The following is a 20572-nucleotide window of genomic DNA, read 5'->3' as shown; positions in this document are numbered from 1 at the left end:
CACCCATAAACTACCTATGTACCCCTAAACCGAGGTCCCCCCACATCGCCGCCACTCGATTAAAAATTTTAACCCCTAATCTGCCGACCGCCACCTACGTTATACTTATGTACCCCTAATCTGCTGCCCCTAACACCGCCGACCCCTGTATTATATCTATTAACCCCTAACTTGCCCCCCACAACGTCGCCGCAAGCTACTTAAAATAATTAACCCCTAATCTTCCGACCGCAAATCGCCGCCACCTACGTTATCCCTATGTACCCCTAATCTTCTGCCCCTAACATCGCCGACCCCTATGTTATATTTATTAACCCCTAATCTGCCCCCCACAACGTCGCCGACACCTGCCTACACTTATTAACCCCTAATCTGCCGAGCGGACCTGAGCGCTACTATAATAAAGTTATTAACCCCTAATCCGCCTCACTAACCCTATCATAAATAGTATTAACCCCTAATCTGCCCTCCCTAACATCGCCGACACCTACCTTCAATTATTAACCCCTAATCTGCCGACCGGAGCTCACCGCTATTCTAATAAATGTATTAACCCCTAAAGCTAAGTCTAACCCTAACACTAACACCCCCCTAAGTTAAATATAATTTTTATCTAACGAAATAAATTAACTCTTATTAAATAAATGATTCCTATTTAAAGCTAAATACTTACCTGTAAAATAAATCATAATATAGCTACAATATAAATTACATTTATATTATAGCTATTTTAGGATTAATATTTATTTTACAGGTAACTTTGTATTTATTTTAACCAGGTACAATAGCTATTAAATAGTTAAGAACTATTTAATAGTTACCTAGTTAAAATAATTACAAATTTACCTGTAAAATAAATCCTAACCTAAGATATAATTAAACCTAACACTACCCTATCAATAAAATAATTAAATAAACTACCTACAATTACCTACAATTAACCTAACACTACACTATCAATAAATTAATTAAACACAATTGCTACAAATAAATACAATTAAATAAACTATCTAAAGTACAAAAAATAAAAAAGAACTAAGTTACAGAAAATAAAAAAATATTTACAAACATAAGAAAAATATTACAACAATTTTAAACTAATTACACCTACTCTAAGCCCCCTAATAAAATAACAAAGACCCCCAAAATAAAAAATTCCTTACCCTATTCTAAATTTAAAAAGTTACAAGCTCTTTTACCTTACCAGCCCTGAACAGGGCCCTTTGCGGGGCATGCCCCAAGAATTTCAGCTCTTTTGCCTGTAAAAAAAAAACATACAATACCCCCCCCCCAACATTACAACCCACCACCCACATACCCCTAATCTAACCCAAACCCCCCTTAAATAAACCTAACACTAAGCCCCTGATGATCTTCCTACCTTGTCTTCACCATGCCAGGTTCACCGATCCGTCCTGGCTCCAAGATCTTCATCCAACCCAAGCAGGGGCTAGACATCCACTGAAGAAGTCCAGAAGAGGGTCCAAAGTCTTCCTCCTATCCGGCAAGAAGAGGACATCCGGACCGGCAAACATCTTCTCCAAGCGGCATCTTCTATGTTCTTCCATCCGATGACGACCGGCTCCATCTTGAAGACCTCCAGCGCGGATCCATCCTCTTCTTCCGACGACTAGACGACGAATGACGGTTCCTTTAAGGGACGTCATCCAAGATGGCGTCCCTCGAATTCCGATTGGCTGATAGGATTCTATCAGCCAATCGGAATTAAGGTAGGAATTTTCTGATTGGCTGATGGAATCAGCCAATCAGAATCAAGATCAATCCGATTGGCTGATCCAATCAGCCAATCAGATTGAGCTCGCATTCTATTGGCTGTTCCGATCAGCCAATAGAATGCGAGCTCAATCTGATTGGCTGATTGGATCAGCCAATCGGATTGATCTTGATTCTGATTGGCTGATTCCATCAGCCAATCAGAAAATTCCTACCTTAATTCCGATTGGCTGATAGAATCCTATCAGCCAATCGGAATTCGAGGGACGCCATCTTGGATGACGTCCCTTAAAGGAACCGTCATTCGTCGTCTAGTCGTCGGAAGAAGAGGATGGATCCGCGCTGGAGGTCTTCAAGATGGAGCCGGTCGTCATCGGATGGAAGAACATAGAAGATGCCGCTTGGAGAAGATGTTTGCCGGTCCGGATGTCCTCTTCTTGCCGGATAGGAGGAAGACTTTGGACCCTCTTCTGGACTTCTTCAGTGGATGTCTAGCCCCTGCTTGGGTTGGATGAAGATCTTGGAGCCAGGACGGATCGGTGAACCTGGCATGGTGAAGACAAGGTAGGAAGATCATCAGGGGCTTAGTGTTAGGTTTATTTAAGGGGGGTTTGGGTTAGATTAGGGGTATGTGGGTGGTGGGTTGTAATGTTGGGGGGGGGGGTATTGTATGTTTTTTTTTACAGGCAAAAGAGCTGAAATTCTTGGGGCATGCCCCGCAAAGGGCCCTGTTCAGGGCTGGTAAGGTAAAAGAGCTTGTAACTTTTTAAATTTAGAATAGGGTAAGGAATTTTTTATTTTGGGGGTCTTTGTTATTTTATTAGGGGGCTTAGAGTAGGTGTAATTAGTTTAAAATTGTTGTAATATTTTTCTTATGTTTGTAAATATTTTTTTATTTTCTGTAACTTAGTTCTTTTTTATTTTTTGTACTTTAGATAGTTTATTTAATTGTATTTATTTGTAGCAATTGTGTTTAATTAATTTATTGATAGTGTAGTGTTAGGTTAATTGTAGGTAATTGTAGGTAGTTTATTTAATTATTTTATTGATAGAGTAGTGTTAGGTTTAATTATATCTTAGGTTAGGATTTATTTTACAGGTAAATTTGTAATTATTTTAACTAGGTAACTATTAAATAGTTCTTAACTATTTAATAGCTATTGTACCTGGTTAAAATAAATACAAAGTTACCTGTAAAATAAATATTAATCCTAAAATAGCTATAATATAAATGTAATTTATATTGTAGCTATATTATGATTTATTTTACAGGTAAGTATTTAGCTTTAAATAGGAATCATTTATTTAATAAGAGTTAATTTATTTCGTTAGATAAAAATTATATTTAACTTAGGGGGGTGTTAGTGTTAGGGTTAGACTTAGCTTTAGGGGTTAATACATTTATTAGAATAGCGGTGAGCTCCGGTCGGCAGATTAGGGGTTAATAATTGAAGGTAGGTGTCGGCGATGTTAGGGAGGGCAGATTAGGGGTTAATACTATTTATGATAGGGTTAGTGAGGCGGATTAGGGGTTAATAACTTTATTATAGTAGCGCTCAGGTCCGGTCGGCAGATTAGGGGTTAATAAGTGTAGGTAGGTGTCGGCGACGTTGTGGGGGGCAGATTAGGGGTTAATAAATATAACATAGGGGTCGGCGATGTTAGGGCAGCAGATTAGGGGTACATAAGGATAACGTAGGTGGCGGCGGTTTACGGAGCGGCAGATTAGGGGTTAAAAGTGTAATGCAGGGGTCAGCGATAGCGGGGGGCGGCAGAATAGGGGTTAATAAGTGTAAGGTTAGGGGTGTTTAGACTCGGGGTACATGTTAGAGTGTTAAGTGCAGACGTAGGAAGGGTTACCGCATAGCAAACAATGGGGCTGCGTTAGGAGCTGAACGCTGCTTTTTTCCAGGTGTTAGGTTTTTTTTCAGCTCAAACAGCCCCATTGTTTCCTATGGGAGAATCGTGCACGAGCACGTTTTTGAGGCCGGCCGCGTCCGTAAGCAACTCTGGTATCGAGAGTTGCATTTGCGGTAAAAATGCTCTACGCTCCTTTTTTGGAGCCTAACGCAGCATTTGTTTGAACTCTCGATACCAGAGTTAAATTTATGGTGCGGCCAGAAAAAAACCCGCGGAGCGTTAACAGCCCTTTTACCGCCGAACTCTAAATCTAGGCCTAAGTTAACTCTGTATCCAAAGTCCTAAGGTTTGCGGTTGTCTGACTTGCGCGCACAGATGATTGACTTTCAACTCATAATACATACACTAACCCGTCCACATAAATAAAGTTTACTTTCATTAATTAGCGATGTGCATTTGTTTTGTTATGAATGCAAATTCATAATAAAATGAATATTACCTTTTCAACTAAATGAATAACCAAATGAATGCACCAATTAAATATAAAGAAAATGAAAAAATGCTAACTAAATTAGTCTGTATTCATTTGCTTTCTTAAAGTTTCATTTAAGGAGTTAAATACTTACCCTTAGCATGCTGGAGAGCCGCGCTTATTCGCTCCTCTTTCACAGAGCCCCAGCAACGCTAATTGGAGGCTTAGCAAGGTGGCTCCCGGTACAGGCCCTGGAAGCCACGGGATAAGCCTCTTTAGTGCTACTGTAGCTCTGAAGAAGAAAAGAGGTTAGCGCTGCCCTCCAGCACGCTAAAGGTAAGTTACATTTTTCACCTGTAGCTTAGGAACATTTTACGAAAACAAATGTAAATGTTCTACGAATATTCAGTATTCCTTTAATTTTAAACAAAAAGAATACTGAATCACGCAGCCAATAAAAATTAGAGGAAACAAATTTCCCCAAATATTCATTACAAAGATTTAGACAAACTGATCATCTTGCCCTGTGACAGTAAGTGTTCTGGCTTTTTTGCAGCAGACCAGGTAAACCCTTGCGGTTTGGGGAGAGCGTTTAGTTAAGACGGTAGATGCACTACACAAGACTTGGATTGCTCCCTATTTTGAGGATGAACAATTCCAAGAGAGTGACAGAAAGTAGCCATCAAGCTATGGGCCCGATAATCAAGGATTCTCCAGTTTGGAGAGCAATTAAAGTGCAGACTTCACAGGGGCTGAACTCACTGAATTCTATAAGAAAAAAGGTCAGAACCTGAAAGTTCCAGAGAGATGGGAGATGTCTTCCATAGAAGCTAATGAAGCTCTCTGAGATACAGAATTTCACAGGGGATATAGAAGTAAACAGGAGAACACCTGGGACTGATATAAAGTTTGCTGCAAATACAAAATGAAACCGGAATGTTTTCACTACACTTTAATCTGTATTTGTCTCTAGTTTAGTATATATTATTTTCCTGTCAGTTAAAAAGTATATTGTGAATTTTGAGGAAAATTTCACCTGCATAATCTGGCGAGACAAATTAGCGATATCAGCTTGTTTAAAATGCTTACAGTATTTCACAAGAATTGTGAGAGCTTCATACATACCCTGAGAACTTCCCTGTTTCACCACTTTCTGAAGCTCTGTATATTTCTGTGTATATTTTACAAATTACATTGCACTTTGTTTTATTTTACAATATAGAAAATACAAAAGTATGATCCTAATTTGTTAAAGTAACACAGATTTACAAAACAAAATCAGAATTTGTAAAATCACTGCTGGATCTAAATCTAAATGCATTAAAATAGAAAGTGCAAAAGCTTTAATGTAATAATATTGAAAGGAACCAATCTAAAGTGTAAAGTAATATAAAAAACAAACAAGAGAATCTTATCTTTCGTTAGGCCCTATGACTAATTGCACTGAAGTAAAACCTGTGGCAGAATATGAATATATACAGGTGAAACTTGAAAAAATTAGAATATTGTGCAAAAGTTAATTTATTTCACTAATGCAACTTAAAAGGTGAAACTAATAAATAAGATAGACTCATTACATGCAAAGCAAGATAGTTCAAGCTGTGATTTGTCATAATTGTGATGATTATGGCTTACACAGCTCATGAAAACCCCAAATCCACAATCTCAGAAAATTAGAATATTGTGAAAAGGTGCAATATTGTACGCTCAAAGTGTCCCACTCTAATCAGCTAATTAAGCCATAACACCTGCAAAGGGTTCCTGAGCCTTTAAATGGTCTCTCATTCTGGTTCAGTAGGAATCACAATCATGGGAAAGACTGCTGACCTGACAGTTGTGCAGAAAACCATCATTGACACCCTCCATAAGGAGGGAAAGCCTCAAAAGTTAATTGCAAAAGAAGTTGGATGTTCCCAAAGTGCTGTATCAAAGCACATTAATATAAAGTTATGTGGAAGGGAAAAGTATGGAAGAAAAAGGTGCACAAGCAGCAGGGATGACCGCAGGATTGTCAGGAAAAGGCCATTCAAAAGTGTTGGGGACTTTCACAAGAGCCATCACACAGACGGATCCTGGACATGGGCTTCAAATGTTGTATTCCTCTTGCCAAGCCACTCCTGAACAACAAACAATGTCAGAAGCGTCTTACCTGGGCTAAAGAAAAACAGACCTGGTCTGTTGCTCAGTGGTCCAAAGTCCTCTTTTCTGATGAGATCAAATTTTGCATCTCATTTGGAAACCAAGGACCCAGAGTATGGAGGAAGAATGGAGAGGCACACACTGCAAGATGCTTGAAGTCCAGTGTGAAGTTTCCACAGTCTGTGTTGATTTGGGGAGCCATGTCATCTGCTGGTGTTGGTCCACTGTGCTTCATTAAGTCCAGGGTCAATGCAGTCATCTAGCAGGAGATTTTGGAGCACTTCATGCTTCCTTCCGCAGACGAGCTCTATGGGGATGCTGACTTCATTTTCCAGCAGGACTTGGCACCTGCCCACACTACCAAAAGCACCAAAACCTGGTTCAATGACCGTGGGATTACTGTGTTTGATTGACCAGCAAACACGCCTGACTTTAACCCAATAGAGAATCTATGGGGCATTGCCAAGAGAAAGATGAGAGACACGAGTCTGAACAATGCAGATGAGCTGAAGGCCGCTATTGAAGCATCCTGGTCTTCCATAACACCTCAGCAGTGCCACAGGCTGATAGCTTCCATGCCACGCCGCATTGAGGCAGTAATTGCTGCAAAAGGGGCCCAAACCAAGTACTGAGTACATACAGTATGCATGCTTATACTTTTCAGAGGTCCGATATTGTTCTACAGGTATGTACAATCCTTGTTTTATTGATTGCATGTAATATTCTAATTTTCTGAGATTGTGGATTTGGGGTTTTCATGTGCTGTAAGCCATAATCATCACAATTATGACAAATCAAGGCTTGAACTATCTTGCTTTGCATGTAATGAGTCTCTCATATATTAGTTTCACCTTTTAAGTTGCATTAGTGAAATAAATTAACTTTTGCACAATATTATAATTTTTCGAGTTTCACCTGTATATATTCATATTCTGCCACAGGTTTTACTTCAGTGCAATTAGTCATAGGGCCTAACAAAAGATAAGATTCTCTTACTTGGAGAGAAATTGCAGTGCAGACTTCTTCACAGGGGCTGAATGATCACCTGTGTGTATGTGTATATATATATATATATATATATACACACACACATACTTTTTAAACACACACTATATAAATCCCTGGTAAGACCACCTTAAGAATTGATGTTTTCCTATACTATGTTATTGTTTAAAAAGATAGACAATCCATTTATTTACCATTCCCCAGTTTTGTGTAACCAACACTGTTCTAGAAATATACGTTTTACCTCTAATTTCTTTTAATCTAAGTCTCTGCTGACTGCCCTTATTTCAGTTCTTTTGACAGATTTGTATTTCAGGCAATTAGTGCCGACTCCCAGGTAATTCCACATGCATTTATATGAAACAATAACACCCTCTAGCTGTGAAAAAAAATGTCAAATGCATTCAGATAAGAGGCGGCCTTTAAGGGCTTAGAGATTAGCATATGAGCCTACCTAGGTTTAGCTTTCAACTAAGAAAACCAAGAGAACAAAGCAAATTTGATGATAAAAGTAAATGATAAAGTTGTTTAAAATGACATGCCCTATCTGAATCATAAAAGTTTAATCAGAACTTTACTATCCCTTTAAGAATGGAATGCAGTTCTGTGGATGCATTAAAAAAAACAAAAAAAAAAAACACTACAGCTAATGCATATCCTACTAAAACTACTGATTAAATCTGGATTATTAAAGGGACGGTCAAGTCCAAAAAAACAAAAAACTTTCATGATTTAAACAGGGAATGTAATTTTAAACAACTTTCCAATTTACTTTTATCACTAATTTTGCTTTGTTCTCTTGGTATTCTTAGTTGAAAGCTAAACCTAGGAGGTTCATATGCTAATTTCTTAGACCTTGAAGACTGCCTCTAATCTGAATGCATTTTTTTTTTTTTTTTTTTTTTAAATAATTTTTATTGAGGAATATTCAAAGGCATACAATAGTCATAAAAACAGGTTCTTGCATTGCATGTCACATACAGTAAGATTTAGTGTTACAAGAATGAAAAAACAAACACAGAAAATAAACGCAAGTGTAACAATGTACATATCATGCAACCATGAGATACATAGAATGCCAAATATTGAAATGCCTTTTAAATAAAATCCTAGGCCGCTCTTGGACCGTCACAAGCATTTAAGATAAAAGAAGGCATGTGCAAACAAAAGAGACCACTTGTGGGTCTCATTGGTAAACCTCAGTTTTTTATAATTTTATTTCATACTAATATGAGTAATGTGTAAATTAAGTAAGGTGCTGAAGGGATAATATTATTACGTGCATATATATAATTGTACAATCTTGCATAGATTAAGAAAGAAATAAAGCTGAGTATAATGATAACCTGCAAGATTTAGCTAGAAAGGAGGGTATATAGGGTGCGGTATATATGAGAAAAACCGCGTAGTCAATCCTCCCACTTAAGGGAGGCGTATTAAGTAGAGTGGGGAGGGGTGGAGGTGGTGAGTTACCTATAAGAAACAGATAAAAGATGTCAGCTTGTCTTCTAAATTTGCCAAACAGATACACAGGAAATGGGTTGTACTTGGGCTAACTACTACAGGTGATTGTTTAAACTAGGTGGGTAAAACTTAACAGGACTCTAATTAAGGTCTCAAGGGCATGTGGAAAACTTGGGGAAAAGTAAATATGGATTAGTTACTCATGTTAGTAACGCTGCATTATGAGTGTTGTAAGTATATAGATCCCAAATGATGGGAATGTTAATGCAGGGCCAGCCTGCAACAGGAACATACCTGGAGTATTGAGCTGATGTTGTACTACATATTGTGGTTAAGCGTGATTTTGATATGTATGCTAAACTAATCTGAATGCATTTGACCACTAGAGGGCATTAGTTCATGTGTTTCATATAGATAACATTGAGCTCATACACGTTAAGTTACCCTGGAGTGAGTACATATTGGCTAAAATGCAAGTCTATCAAAAGAACTGAAATAAGGGGGCGGTCTGCAGAGGCTTAGATACAAGGTAATTACAGAGGTAAAAAGGGTATTTCTTTAACAGTGTTGGTTATGCAAAACTGGGGAATGGGTAATAGAGGGATTATCTTTCTTTTTAAACAACAAAAATTCTGGTGTTGACTGTCCCTTTAATAAAAATTTAAGTAACCAGTACAAGTTTGTTCAAATATTTTATTATTGGTTATACACTGTGTAAATTTTTTTTCTTATAAAATGGGGTTACATTCATGTTAGCAAGGAACACATTAGGTAGGGATGTTTTGCAAAGGCTGTGGTGATAACACGCATTAAACCCAGGGAGAGGAAGACATTAGTAAGGGATATTAGTTTAATGGGCAAAAACAGGAGAGATTCTTTGGACAATATAGAAAGCCAAAATGATAGTGCCAAGACAGTTAAGAAAAGGACATTAAATACCTCTATTTTCGTGTAAACCCCCCCCCCCCCCCCAAAAAAAAAAAAAAAAAAACTTAGGTTTTTGGCTTGTCTACGTAGCGTGGGAAAAGCTTTAACACAGCAAGAGGTTAAAGGGACATTAAACACTAACTAAAGGCTAAATAGAATGATACACTCACAGAAAAGATTAGTCTGAGAATAACGTGTAGATGTATTTTTTGGTTTTCTTTTAGTTTCTATAAAACAATGGGAGCTGCCATGTTGTAACTTAGGTCACCTTCTCTGCTGTGGCCAATTAGGGACAGTTATAAATAGGTCACTAGAGTGTGCAGCCAATGGCTGTGTGGAATATAACAGTGTTCTGCATTTCCATTTCTAAGAGGAACTGAAAAGCTCGCAATTTGAGAATGGAATTACATGAAAAGGGGACAAAATAGATAATTTGTTTAAAAAAAGATATGATTTATCATTTTATTTTACCATCTTAGTGTTTAATGTCCCTTTAAGGAAAGATCAGGCTGCAGACAAGTGAGACATCCCATGAGTGCCAACAATCATGCCCACATTTTGTTGACAATTCTCTTCACATTCATGCCATCTTAGCTAGCCATAAGGCAACCAAGGGCAATATCAAAGTATACAGAGTCATCCTGGGAGACACTGCAGAGTTGCAGAGGTTGGTGATACAGCAGGAAGCAGTAGTCTTCACAGATACACCACCATAGCTTTCAGTGTACTCCTTCATACAATTAAGTGGGTTAATGCAGCCTCTCTTCTTTAAGTTAAGGAAATCTGTAACAAAAACACAAAAAGCAATATGAAATTTAAATGTACTTATGGCATTAAATGGGACATGGAAACATTAAAAACCATTCCATGCACCTCCCTGTAATCATGAGTGCGGCCATTTTAGAATCTAGGATACACTGCAAGTATCTGAGGGAGAGTTGCTGCACATGCGCAAACTCATCAGCACCGCAATTTAGCGAAAGCTAGATTTCAAGATGGCAGCAGCTATGACTAGAGGGTGAGCAACCTTAGTGACAATAGAATTAAATCAAAAGCCACAGTGACCTCTGTGGTGGGAGTACTGCACTGCACACAATATTGTTAAACTATTTTTACCTTACCTTTGGAGCACCTTCCTCTGTTTGTATTTTTTACAAATTTAATCCAGCCTTGATTATAATCATTGTAGCAACTTGAGTTGTTAAATATGCATTTTTTTAAAAAAACAGAAAGGGGCCCATGAAGGTATAAGTGCCAAGGGCCTATAAAAGTCACAATATGGCCTTGGTGTCAACCCACAGGGTAACAAGTGCTGTCTAGATAGATAAAAGCTTCAGTCTGCATAACGCTGTATGACTCACCTGAGCCAGATGTCTGTGTTGCACAAACTTCCAATAGACCACAGGTAGTTGTTGTGGGGAACAGACAGGTCCCATAGTCACAGGAGTAGCATTCAAGGGCAGAACCTGGGGAAAGAACCAGTATACACATGTATCAGTAATATAATCTGCCTTACAGGTTACCCTGACAACAGCAGGGGCAAGTCAACCCACACATAGAATTAAACTGACGAATCAGATAGAGCATGTCGTCATTTTAAAAAAGACTTTCCCCAATTTACTTCCATTCTTTATTCATGCACACAGTCTTTATATCCTCACTTCCAGGCACCAGCTAGTACTGAGCATGTGCAAACGTTGACCAGTGTATACTTATACAAGTCTGATTGGCTGATGGCTGTCACGTGATACAGAAAGCCAGCAGATTGAAGTAAATTTTGAAATACGTCAAAAAATAAATAAAATCGACCATTACATTTATTTTATACTTGTTGATTATGCCCCTCTGTATTTAATGGTCTTTTAAACAAGCATCCAAGACTAATATTGCAACAAAGTGAAGCCTATCCATTTTATTAAAAGGGACTGTAAAAGAACAGTTACAATTTCATGATTTAGAGTTTTAGACAGAGCATACATTTTTATACATATATCCAATTTACTTCTATTATCATATTTGATGAATTCTCTTTGCATTCTTTGCTAAATAGTAAACCTAGCTCAGGAGTGTGCATGTGTATTTAGCACTCTACAGCAGCAATGTTTGCAACAATCTATAACTTTGCTTCAAACATTGTGTTCATTTAAAACATTTAAGTGCTTTTTAATATTTAAGCACAATTTGCATGGTTTTGCAGTCTAGGGGACATATCCTTTGATAAAAAGTCTCTTCAGTACTGTTTATCCTCAACTAATTTTCTGCATTTATTTAGGGAATATAAATTACTTTCTGCATTGATCAATCAATAACAGTAGCATGTTTCAGGGTAAATGGGGGAGGTGCTGGTTTTGCCAAATGGAGACTGCAGAAAGTGTCACACTACCTCAGATTAACAGTCCTTGATTTGAATAGCCAATAGAATTTCAGTAGCTCTCATCCTATTGGCTGATTTGAATTTCAAAAATCAAATCAGCCAATAGGAATAGGAATGCAAGGGACGCCATTTTGAAAAGGCTTCCTTGCATTGAAGATTCAGTGTACGGCGGCGACCGTATGAAGAGGATGCTCTGCGCCGGATGTCTTCAAGGATGGACCCTCTCCGCACCACCGGGATAAAGATAGAAGATTCCGCCTGGATGGATGAAGACCTCGCTGCCTGGATGTCCGGACTTCAGAAACTGTAAGTGGATCGTCGGGGGGGGTTAGTGTTAGGTTGTTTTAAACTTTTTTTGGGTGTTTTTCTGTTTTTTTTAAATTAGGGTTTGGGCTTTTTTTTAAAAGAGCTAAATGCCCTTTTCAGGGCAATGGAAAAGAGCTGAATGCCTTTTTAATGGCAATGCCCATACAAAATGCCCTTTTGAGGGCAATGGGTAGCTTAGGTTTTTGTTAGATTTTTTATTTTGGGGGGTTGGTTGAGTGGTGGGTTCTTTGTATTTTTTTTCAGGGAAAAGAGCTGTTTAACTTTTTTTAGTAGTGTTAGGTTTTTTTTAATGTGTAATTTAGTTTCATTTGTAGTTATTTTAATTTTAGTATAATAGTAATGTTAGTTTAATATATAGTTAGTGGTGGCGATGTCAGGAGTGACAGATAAGGGGTTAATAAGTTTAATTTAGTGTTTGCAGTGCAGGAGGGCCTCGGTTTAGGGGTTAATAGGTAGTTTATGGGTGTAGTGTACTTTTGTAACACTTTAGTTATGAGTTTTGTGTAACAGTTTTGTTTTGCGAAAAACTCATAATTACTGGTCTCAGATTGCGGAACGGATCGTGTCGGTATAGGCTGGAATGTAAGCCTTTTAGCCTCACCGCACAACATGTAATGGCAGCGCTATGGAAATCCCAAGCAAAAACATAATTTTTTTGAATGCGGGACTGACGTTACGTTACAGGCTAGGATGTTATAAGTACAGTTATACCGACAAGACTCGTAATGGCTGCGGTCCGGTTTTTATGCGGAAATTGACATTTTTTTCAGCGTTAAAACCGGAACGCAAAACTTGTAATCTAGGTGAAAGAAAACAGCGCTATAAAATCATATATACAAAATATTTATTTCCAAATTAAAATGACTAACAATCAGTGAAAGAGTTTATAAGAGACACAAGGAATATAAATATATCTGTCAGTGAGATCAAACAATGTGGGACTCACTTATCACCATATATTATTATGATTGCAGGATCTCTTGTTTGAGCAAAATTTTAACAATTCGATTAAAACATTTCAAGGTGTCAATACAAGCAATAGGTGTATATAAAATTTGTTGATACAATAAGTCAAATGCAAGACATTAAATGCTGGTGATATATATAAAAAGTGAAACACACTAATTACTGACAGCGTGAGTAATGTGCTCATCAATACAGGGAATGAAAAATACAAAAATGCTAGCAGCGCATCAAATAGTAAGCAATGCTAAAAAAGAATGCACTAGTTACTAGCAGCATAAGTTATATACATACTGATGTATACAGTAAAACAAATGAATTGCTAACAACATATATGATGGGGGGGAAAAACCCACAGCAAACACCCCCCACACACACAGATATAAGATACTAAAAAAAAAAAAAAAACGCTAAAAAAAAAAAAAAAAAAAAGTTGTGAATAGCAACACTTGCCTGGCCAGACCACAGTTCCACAACACATCACCTGATGAAGGGGGAGGGGCGTGTCCCTGAAACTAGTTGTTTAAAGGACCAGTCAACACAGTAGATTTGCATAATCAACAAATGCAAGATAAGACAATGCAATAGCACTTAGTCTGAACTTCAAATCAGTAGTAGATTTTTTTCTGACAATTTTAAAAGTTATGTCTTTTTTCCACTCCCCCTGTACCATGTGACAGCCATTAGCCAATCACAAATGCATACACGTACCATGTGACAGCAATCAGCCATTCACAAATGCATACACACTTATTTTTGCACATGCTCAGTAGACTCAAAAAGTGTAAATATAAAAAGACTGTGCACATTTTGTTAATGGAAGTAAATTAGAAAGTTGTTTAAAATTGCTGCTCTATCTGAATAATGACAGTTTAATTTTGACTTTAGTGTCCCTTTAACTGTGGTCTGGCCAGGCAAGTGTTGCTATTCACAGCTTTTTTTTTAGTTTCTTATATCTTTTTTTCTGTGTTTTTTCCACCAGATTCGCTGTTAGCAATTCAAATGTTTTACTTTCTTCACCAATATGTATATAACTTATGCTGCGTTCTTCTTTTAGCACTGCCTTAAAGGGACAGTATACACCAATTTTCATATAACTGCATGTAATAGACACTACTATAAAGAATATGCACACATACGGATATAAAAATCCAGTATAAAACTATAAATAAAAAAAAACAGACACTCCCTCCCCCTCCCCCGCATATGAAAAGACTCTTTACACAAACAGGAGGAAGCTGGAGTAGGTATACCTTGGTATTCTAAATCTTTGGGGCTTGGTTAGGAGTCTGAAAATCAGAGCAATGTTATTTAAAAATAAGCAAAACTATACTTTTTTTTTTTTTTTTTTTAAATGGATCATCTACAACAAAACATTTATGCAAAGAAAAATTGTGTATAATGTCCCTTTAAAGCTTACTATTTGATATGCTGATATAATTTTGTATGTTTGTTTATTTTCCTGCATCAATATGCAGATTACTCACACTGTCAGTAATTGTGTTTCCTAGCACACACACACACACATATATATATATCCAGCATGTAATGTGTCTTGCATTTGACTTATTGTAGCAACTTATTTTATATACACCTATTGCTTGTATTGATACCTTGACATTTTTGAATTGTTAACATTTTGCTCAAACAAAAGATCCTGCAATAATAATATATTGTGATAAGTGAGCCCCATATTGTTTGATCTCATGATTTTATAGCACTGTTTTCTTTGTGTGCTGATAGAAAAGAAAAGGTAGATTTGATCTTCCTTATCTTGGGGTTTAAATTTGACTGTAAGCTAGAGGCTTCTACTCCATTGTAATAGAAATATCTATATTGTTGAGTTAGCTGTATTTATATGAGCCTTGTTCTACACTGTGTCCACTCTTCTAACATGGCCTCTATGGTCCCTTTCTGTATATATCACATCACTCTAGGACGTTGTTAATGTGTCTACCTGTTGCTTCCATTCAACTACAGTTGAATGCTTAGGTATTGGAGCTTGGCACTGTTTAGAAAAAGCAGCATTAAGGCTTTGTGGGACTTCTTTTCAATTTTGGGTAGAGAGAGGTATAGGAGTGTTTTAGGGTCATTTGGTACAGTTTTTCCTATTGTTCTAGTGATGTGTGTAAGAATCTCTATCCAGTAGATGGTAGTAGATTCTATCAAGTATTTGGGTCTTATATTACATAAAAACCCAAAATTCTGGTACAAGGATAACTATCTCTCATTATTTCAAAAAATTAAACAAGATCTGAAACTTTGGACCTCTTTCCCGATTTCTCTCACTGCGAGAGTAAATCTAATTAAAACCATTATATTTCCACGTCTTCTATACCCGATACAAAACTTGCCCTTGTTCATAACAAACAGAGACCGGAGAGATCTATACACTGCTGTTTCCAAATTTATCTGGCAAAATAAAAAACCTCGCATTGCTCTAGCCAGATTAATGCAGAAATCATGGGCCTGTGGTCTATCATTGCCAGATATTAACCTCTATAATATTGCAGCGATGGTAAAAATTGCTATTGACTGACTGGCAAATACAAATACATTTGCTTCACTAGTACAGGAATCCTTTTTGATCTACCCTTTTTCATTACCAGCAATTCTGCACTGTAAACTAGGTCAGCTGCCTTCCAACGTTTCTTCATTAATTACAATTAAGAATATAGTTCTGGCATGGCACAAGTTCTGCAAGTTATTGGAAATAGATTTTTCAATCTCAGAATTTCTCCCAATTAGGGGTAATCCACTTTCCCCCCCCGGTTTACGTCAGAAAACCTTTAAGAATTGGGCTGAAAAGGGGTTAAATAGAATTTCCCAATTAATTGGCGTAGATAACGAGGTATTAGAAGGTGAAACTCTGTTCTCCCTTTATCAACTTTTAAGAGTGGATCTATATGCGTTCTTTCAGGTACGCCACTTCATTGTATCACAGCCGTGGAAGTTTCCCTTGTCAGTTGCATGGTCCGATATCAGAGGTTTAATACAGAAAGTTGTGGCTGGTGTCACTTCGATCTCATTAATTTATGACATTATGCTCTCCAAACAAACGCAAGGTTTTCTCAGCAAGATCAGCGATTACTGGAGTAGGTCAATCGGAGATATAGAGTCCGAGAGAATTATTCAAAGTTTTAAATCTTTAGAAAATTGTAAAGTCCCCTCAACATGGAAAGAATCGCATATGAAATTATTAAATAATTTTTATCTTTATCCAGCTAAACTAGCACGATTCTATCCATCTAGATCAGCTCATTGCCCTAGGTATTTGTATAAGGAAGCGGACCTATTACATATGTTCTGGACTTGTCCGAAGATAAATCAGCTTTAGCTGAAATTTATATATTGGTTTAATAATTTACATGGGGTCACTGTCTCTCTTACGTTCCGGGACATTATCCTGCTAGTTGAACCAATGAATAGTTCAGACAGACATTGGTCTTGTTCTCTAAATACCTCAATATTAGCTATAAGACAGAGTATTCTTAAAAAATGGAAAGTAAAAAAAGGACCGGTCTTATCTGAGATTTTTTTATGCTATCCAAGACCAAATTATTTTTGAATCATATCATTTACAGGAGGCCTCTGAAGCTAGAATCAAAAAGTTTCTTCTAGGGTGGTTTCCCATCATTAACTCCTATCCTAGGCCAATACAAAAACAGATTTTAACGCCCTTTACATCTTCAGTAAGTTTTGCGGAAATGGTCTTACTAGAGCTCTTTCCACACACGTGGATATCCAATAGTTCAGTAATTTAATATTAAGTCTGGTTTGGTGAAAGGGTCCGAAGCGAGAGGTTCCCCCCCTCTTTTTTTTTTTTTTTTCTTTTTCCTCTCTCTCTTTTTTTGTTCAATTTTATGGTAAATAGGGAAAAAAAAAAAAAACCTCAGCTCAGTGTACAAATATTGTCTCCATTGAGATGAATAATTAAATGTGACAAAGTATATATGTTTTTGTTTTTGTAATATTCTGTGTTTCAATATGCTTTACCTTGCCCTGCGTGGCATAGGAGATTTGATTTATCGGATTGTACACTGTTCCGGTTTCAAAATAAATATATATATATAAAAAAAAAAAAAAAAGAATCTCTATCCAGAATACTTCTAATTTGGTACATCCCCACCATATATGTGTGGGAGTTCCGTCTCCTCCACAGTTCCTCCAGCATTTCCCATTGGCCAACTTGTCCATGTGTTGTAAGCTACTAGGGGTGAGGTACCACCTAGAGAGGAATTTATAGTTAGATTCCTGTACTTTGGCAGATATGGAGGCTTTTTTGTGATCAGGAATGCTGCTTGCCAATCCTGAGGTAAAATATCTGTATTCAATTCCCTTTCCCATGTTTTGGTGTAGTAGGGAAGTGTGAGTGGGTTTTCCAGTAGTGCAAGTTTGTATAGAATTGATATAGTGTGCCTTGCGGGTGTGTCTTTTACACATAAAGTTTCAAAGGGCGTCAATTGTCTAGTAAAGTGATCTTTATGTCGGTGTGTGACCAGAAAGTGAGTTTAGTTGAGCATAAGAATACCAATTTATATGTCTGTTGCCTGTGAATTCTTGTATGTCTTCCAACGGTTTCAGTTTTTTATCCTTTGTAAGAGTGAGAAAAACCTTTTTTCAATTAGCCAATCAGTGCTGACTCAAATAACTCCACGGGAGTGAGCACAATGTTATCTGACGCACATGAACTAGCAGTGTCTAACTGTGAAAAGCGGTCAAAATGCACTGTGATAAGAGGCAGTGCAACGGCTTAGAAATTAGCATATGAGCCTACCTAGGTTTAGCTTTCAACAAAAGAATACTTAGAGAACAAAGCAAATTTGATGATAAATGTAAAATGGAAAGATGTTTAAAATTGCATGCCCTATCTGAATCATGTAAGTTTAATTTTGACTAGACTGTTCCTTTAATCACTATGGAAATATTGAACTGTTTTGCACCCACCGACTTCCAGTGATATAGACATAGCAATGAGTTTACCACTTTAGGAGTAGAGAATGGTTTTACCCCCCTTGACTGCTGGGAAAACACAGATAAAAAAATAAATAAAAAATAAATATATATATATATATAAAAAAAAAACCCGCTAAGTTTGAAAATATTTTCAAATAATATTTACCTTCTAGCTTGACAATGGAAGCAAAACAGCCGTACCCTTTTAAAATGACCCTTGTAGCAGTTTATAATATGGCTTTTTTATGGCCACATCCACACACTAAGTAGTTTTCTGATTTTAAACAGGTGCTGACAGGTACATATGCTCTGTGCAGTGAACACGCCTACCAATCCGCACCTAATAATGACAATTAAATATTTAAAAAGGCTTAAGTAGCATTTTTATTTTAACATATTTAATTTGGAACAGGTCCTCCTCAGATCTTTCTAGTAGTAACTGGGTTAAAACAGTTTTTCAGATATAAGAATTGTCCTCAGATCCAGATAAAAAGAAAATATTGCTGTTCTTTTATATCACTAATAGTCAACAGCCAAAACCTATACAGGCACAACCACCACAGAAAAAAAAGTAGAAAGCACATAAGTGTCAAATTCTGAATTTTAAATACATGAAAATATAATTCACATGGTTCACTATATTTTCCCCTATTATCTCTCTCACACTTTTTTTCTGTGTTTTTGTTCTTTTCCGTTTCTCCCTTTTTCCATTTAGCAATATATGATGGTAAATACTTTATGCAGAAAACATGGTTTTAGGAATAACAGTTTAGCTCATCTTCAAAATTATATAGACCATGTGGACACAGATATTGATTTGTGTTTTTTCAAACATTGCAGTAAAAATGCAAACAATAACAATTGCAAACAATAAGGCACTGCAATATGCAGAGAGGCATACACATATATATACACACACACACACACCAGACCAAGCAGATAGATACCTTCTTAAATAAATACAATTTCTCATATCACCCTCCTCCCCAACACAACTGCTGTACATTTACTTACAGGAAAGACTCTAGCTTACTGTTATTGAGGGTGCTGCCCAGCATACAATCAACAAGCATTTCCCGAAGAAGACATTCTATTGTCTTTTTCCCCCTGCATTGGGAAAAATGCCCCCTCTTGCCCCCAAATGCCCCCTCTTGCCCCCCCTGTGGACACCCATGAATGTAAGTAACTGTAAGCTTCTTACAGATATAACCAAATATATAGATTGGGGTAATATTGTTAACCCCTTTATCCACTTTTTATTATCAACCTGTGTGTTGTTTTTAAATTGTTTTTAATAAATTCTTGTATTTTACACTCTTGAGTGGACTTCTCTACCTACCTACTGCCAGCAACTCTATACAAGTGGTTTCTATTAACACTTGATTAAGTTCATTTTGGATTGTTGTACCCACTGTTCCATAACAGTACCAGCTACAAAAGATTGCCTCTTTGGGTGAGCTGCCACACCTGACTAAATCTGCAGCCTGTCCCTACCAGCACATAGGCGTGCTCTTGGAGTATGTGAGTACCCATCTAAACAACTAAGCAAATATTGTTGGTTATACTTTTAATGGTCTGCACATATAGTGCTTTCTGTCTGTGTCTCTACTCTCTACTCTATTCCTAGCACCACAGCATTGAGAGCGTGACTGAATGGGTGAGCTGTCACACCTTTACAAATCTGCAGCCCGTCCCTACTAGCACATAGGTGTGCTTTTGGAGTATGTGAGTACTCATTTGGCTATATTGTCATTTTTTATTTGTGCCTCCATTTGACGATACTACACATGAGGCGCCCCTCTGTTTCTCTTCATTATTTAAAAAAGTTTCATGTACTTCTTACTAGATGTGTAACCCATTGAGATGCATGTCTGGTATGTAACAAAGCCATTATTAATTAGTATTGGGTCTAGACCACTGGTTTTCAAACCTGTGTCTAAGGTCTCCCTAACAGGCCACATTTTGATGATATCTGAACTAGAGCACAGGTGGAATAATCAGCAGTTATTTTACCTGCTTTCAAATGTCATCCTGAAAACCTGGCCTGTTGGGGAGGCCTGAGGACAGGTTTGAAAATCAGTGGTCTAGAGCAGTGTTTCTTAACTCCAGTCCTCAGGACCCTTAACAGGCCAGATTTTCATTATATCTTAAATAGCACACAGGTGAAATAATCATCTGAAGGGTGAGAGCAGGTTAGTAACCATGATTACTAATCAGCTGATTATGTCACCTGTGCTCTAGTTAAGATATAATGAAAACCTGGCCTTAGTAAGGGTCATGAGGAGTGGAGTTGAGAAACACCAATCTAGACCATTGTTTCTCAACTGCGCTCCACAAGTACCCTTAACAGT

The 20572-nt window shown here is 37.2% G+C and overlaps 1 protein-coding gene across 1 annotated transcript in view; it reads right to left on the bottom strand.

Moving 5' to 3' along the window:
* Positions 1-9672: 9672 nt before the first annotated feature.
* LOC128636100 (lymphocyte antigen 6 complex locus protein G6d) overlaps positions 9673-20572 on the bottom strand; it is a 29691-nt gene continuing 18791 nt past the window's right edge. Inside the window, exons 2-3 of the mRNA XM_053689165.1 lie at positions 10963-11067; positions 9673-10384 (exon numbers count right to left, since the gene is read on the bottom strand). Coding sequence (XP_053545140.1) covers positions 10182-10384; positions 10963-11067 — 308 coding nt within the window. The 3' untranslated portion in view covers positions 9673-10181. The remainder of the gene's footprint in view (positions 10385-10962; positions 11068-20572) is intronic.

Source organism: Bombina bombina, chromosome 7, assembly GCF_027579735.1.
Source record: "Bombina bombina isolate aBomBom1 chromosome 7, aBomBom1.pri, whole genome shotgun sequence".
In the NCBI taxonomy this organism is placed as follows: Eukaryota; Metazoa; Chordata; class Amphibia; order Anura; family Bombinatoridae; genus Bombina; species Bombina bombina.
Note: the sequence above shows the minus strand (reverse complement) of the source record. Positions and strands in the feature narration are given on the sequence as shown.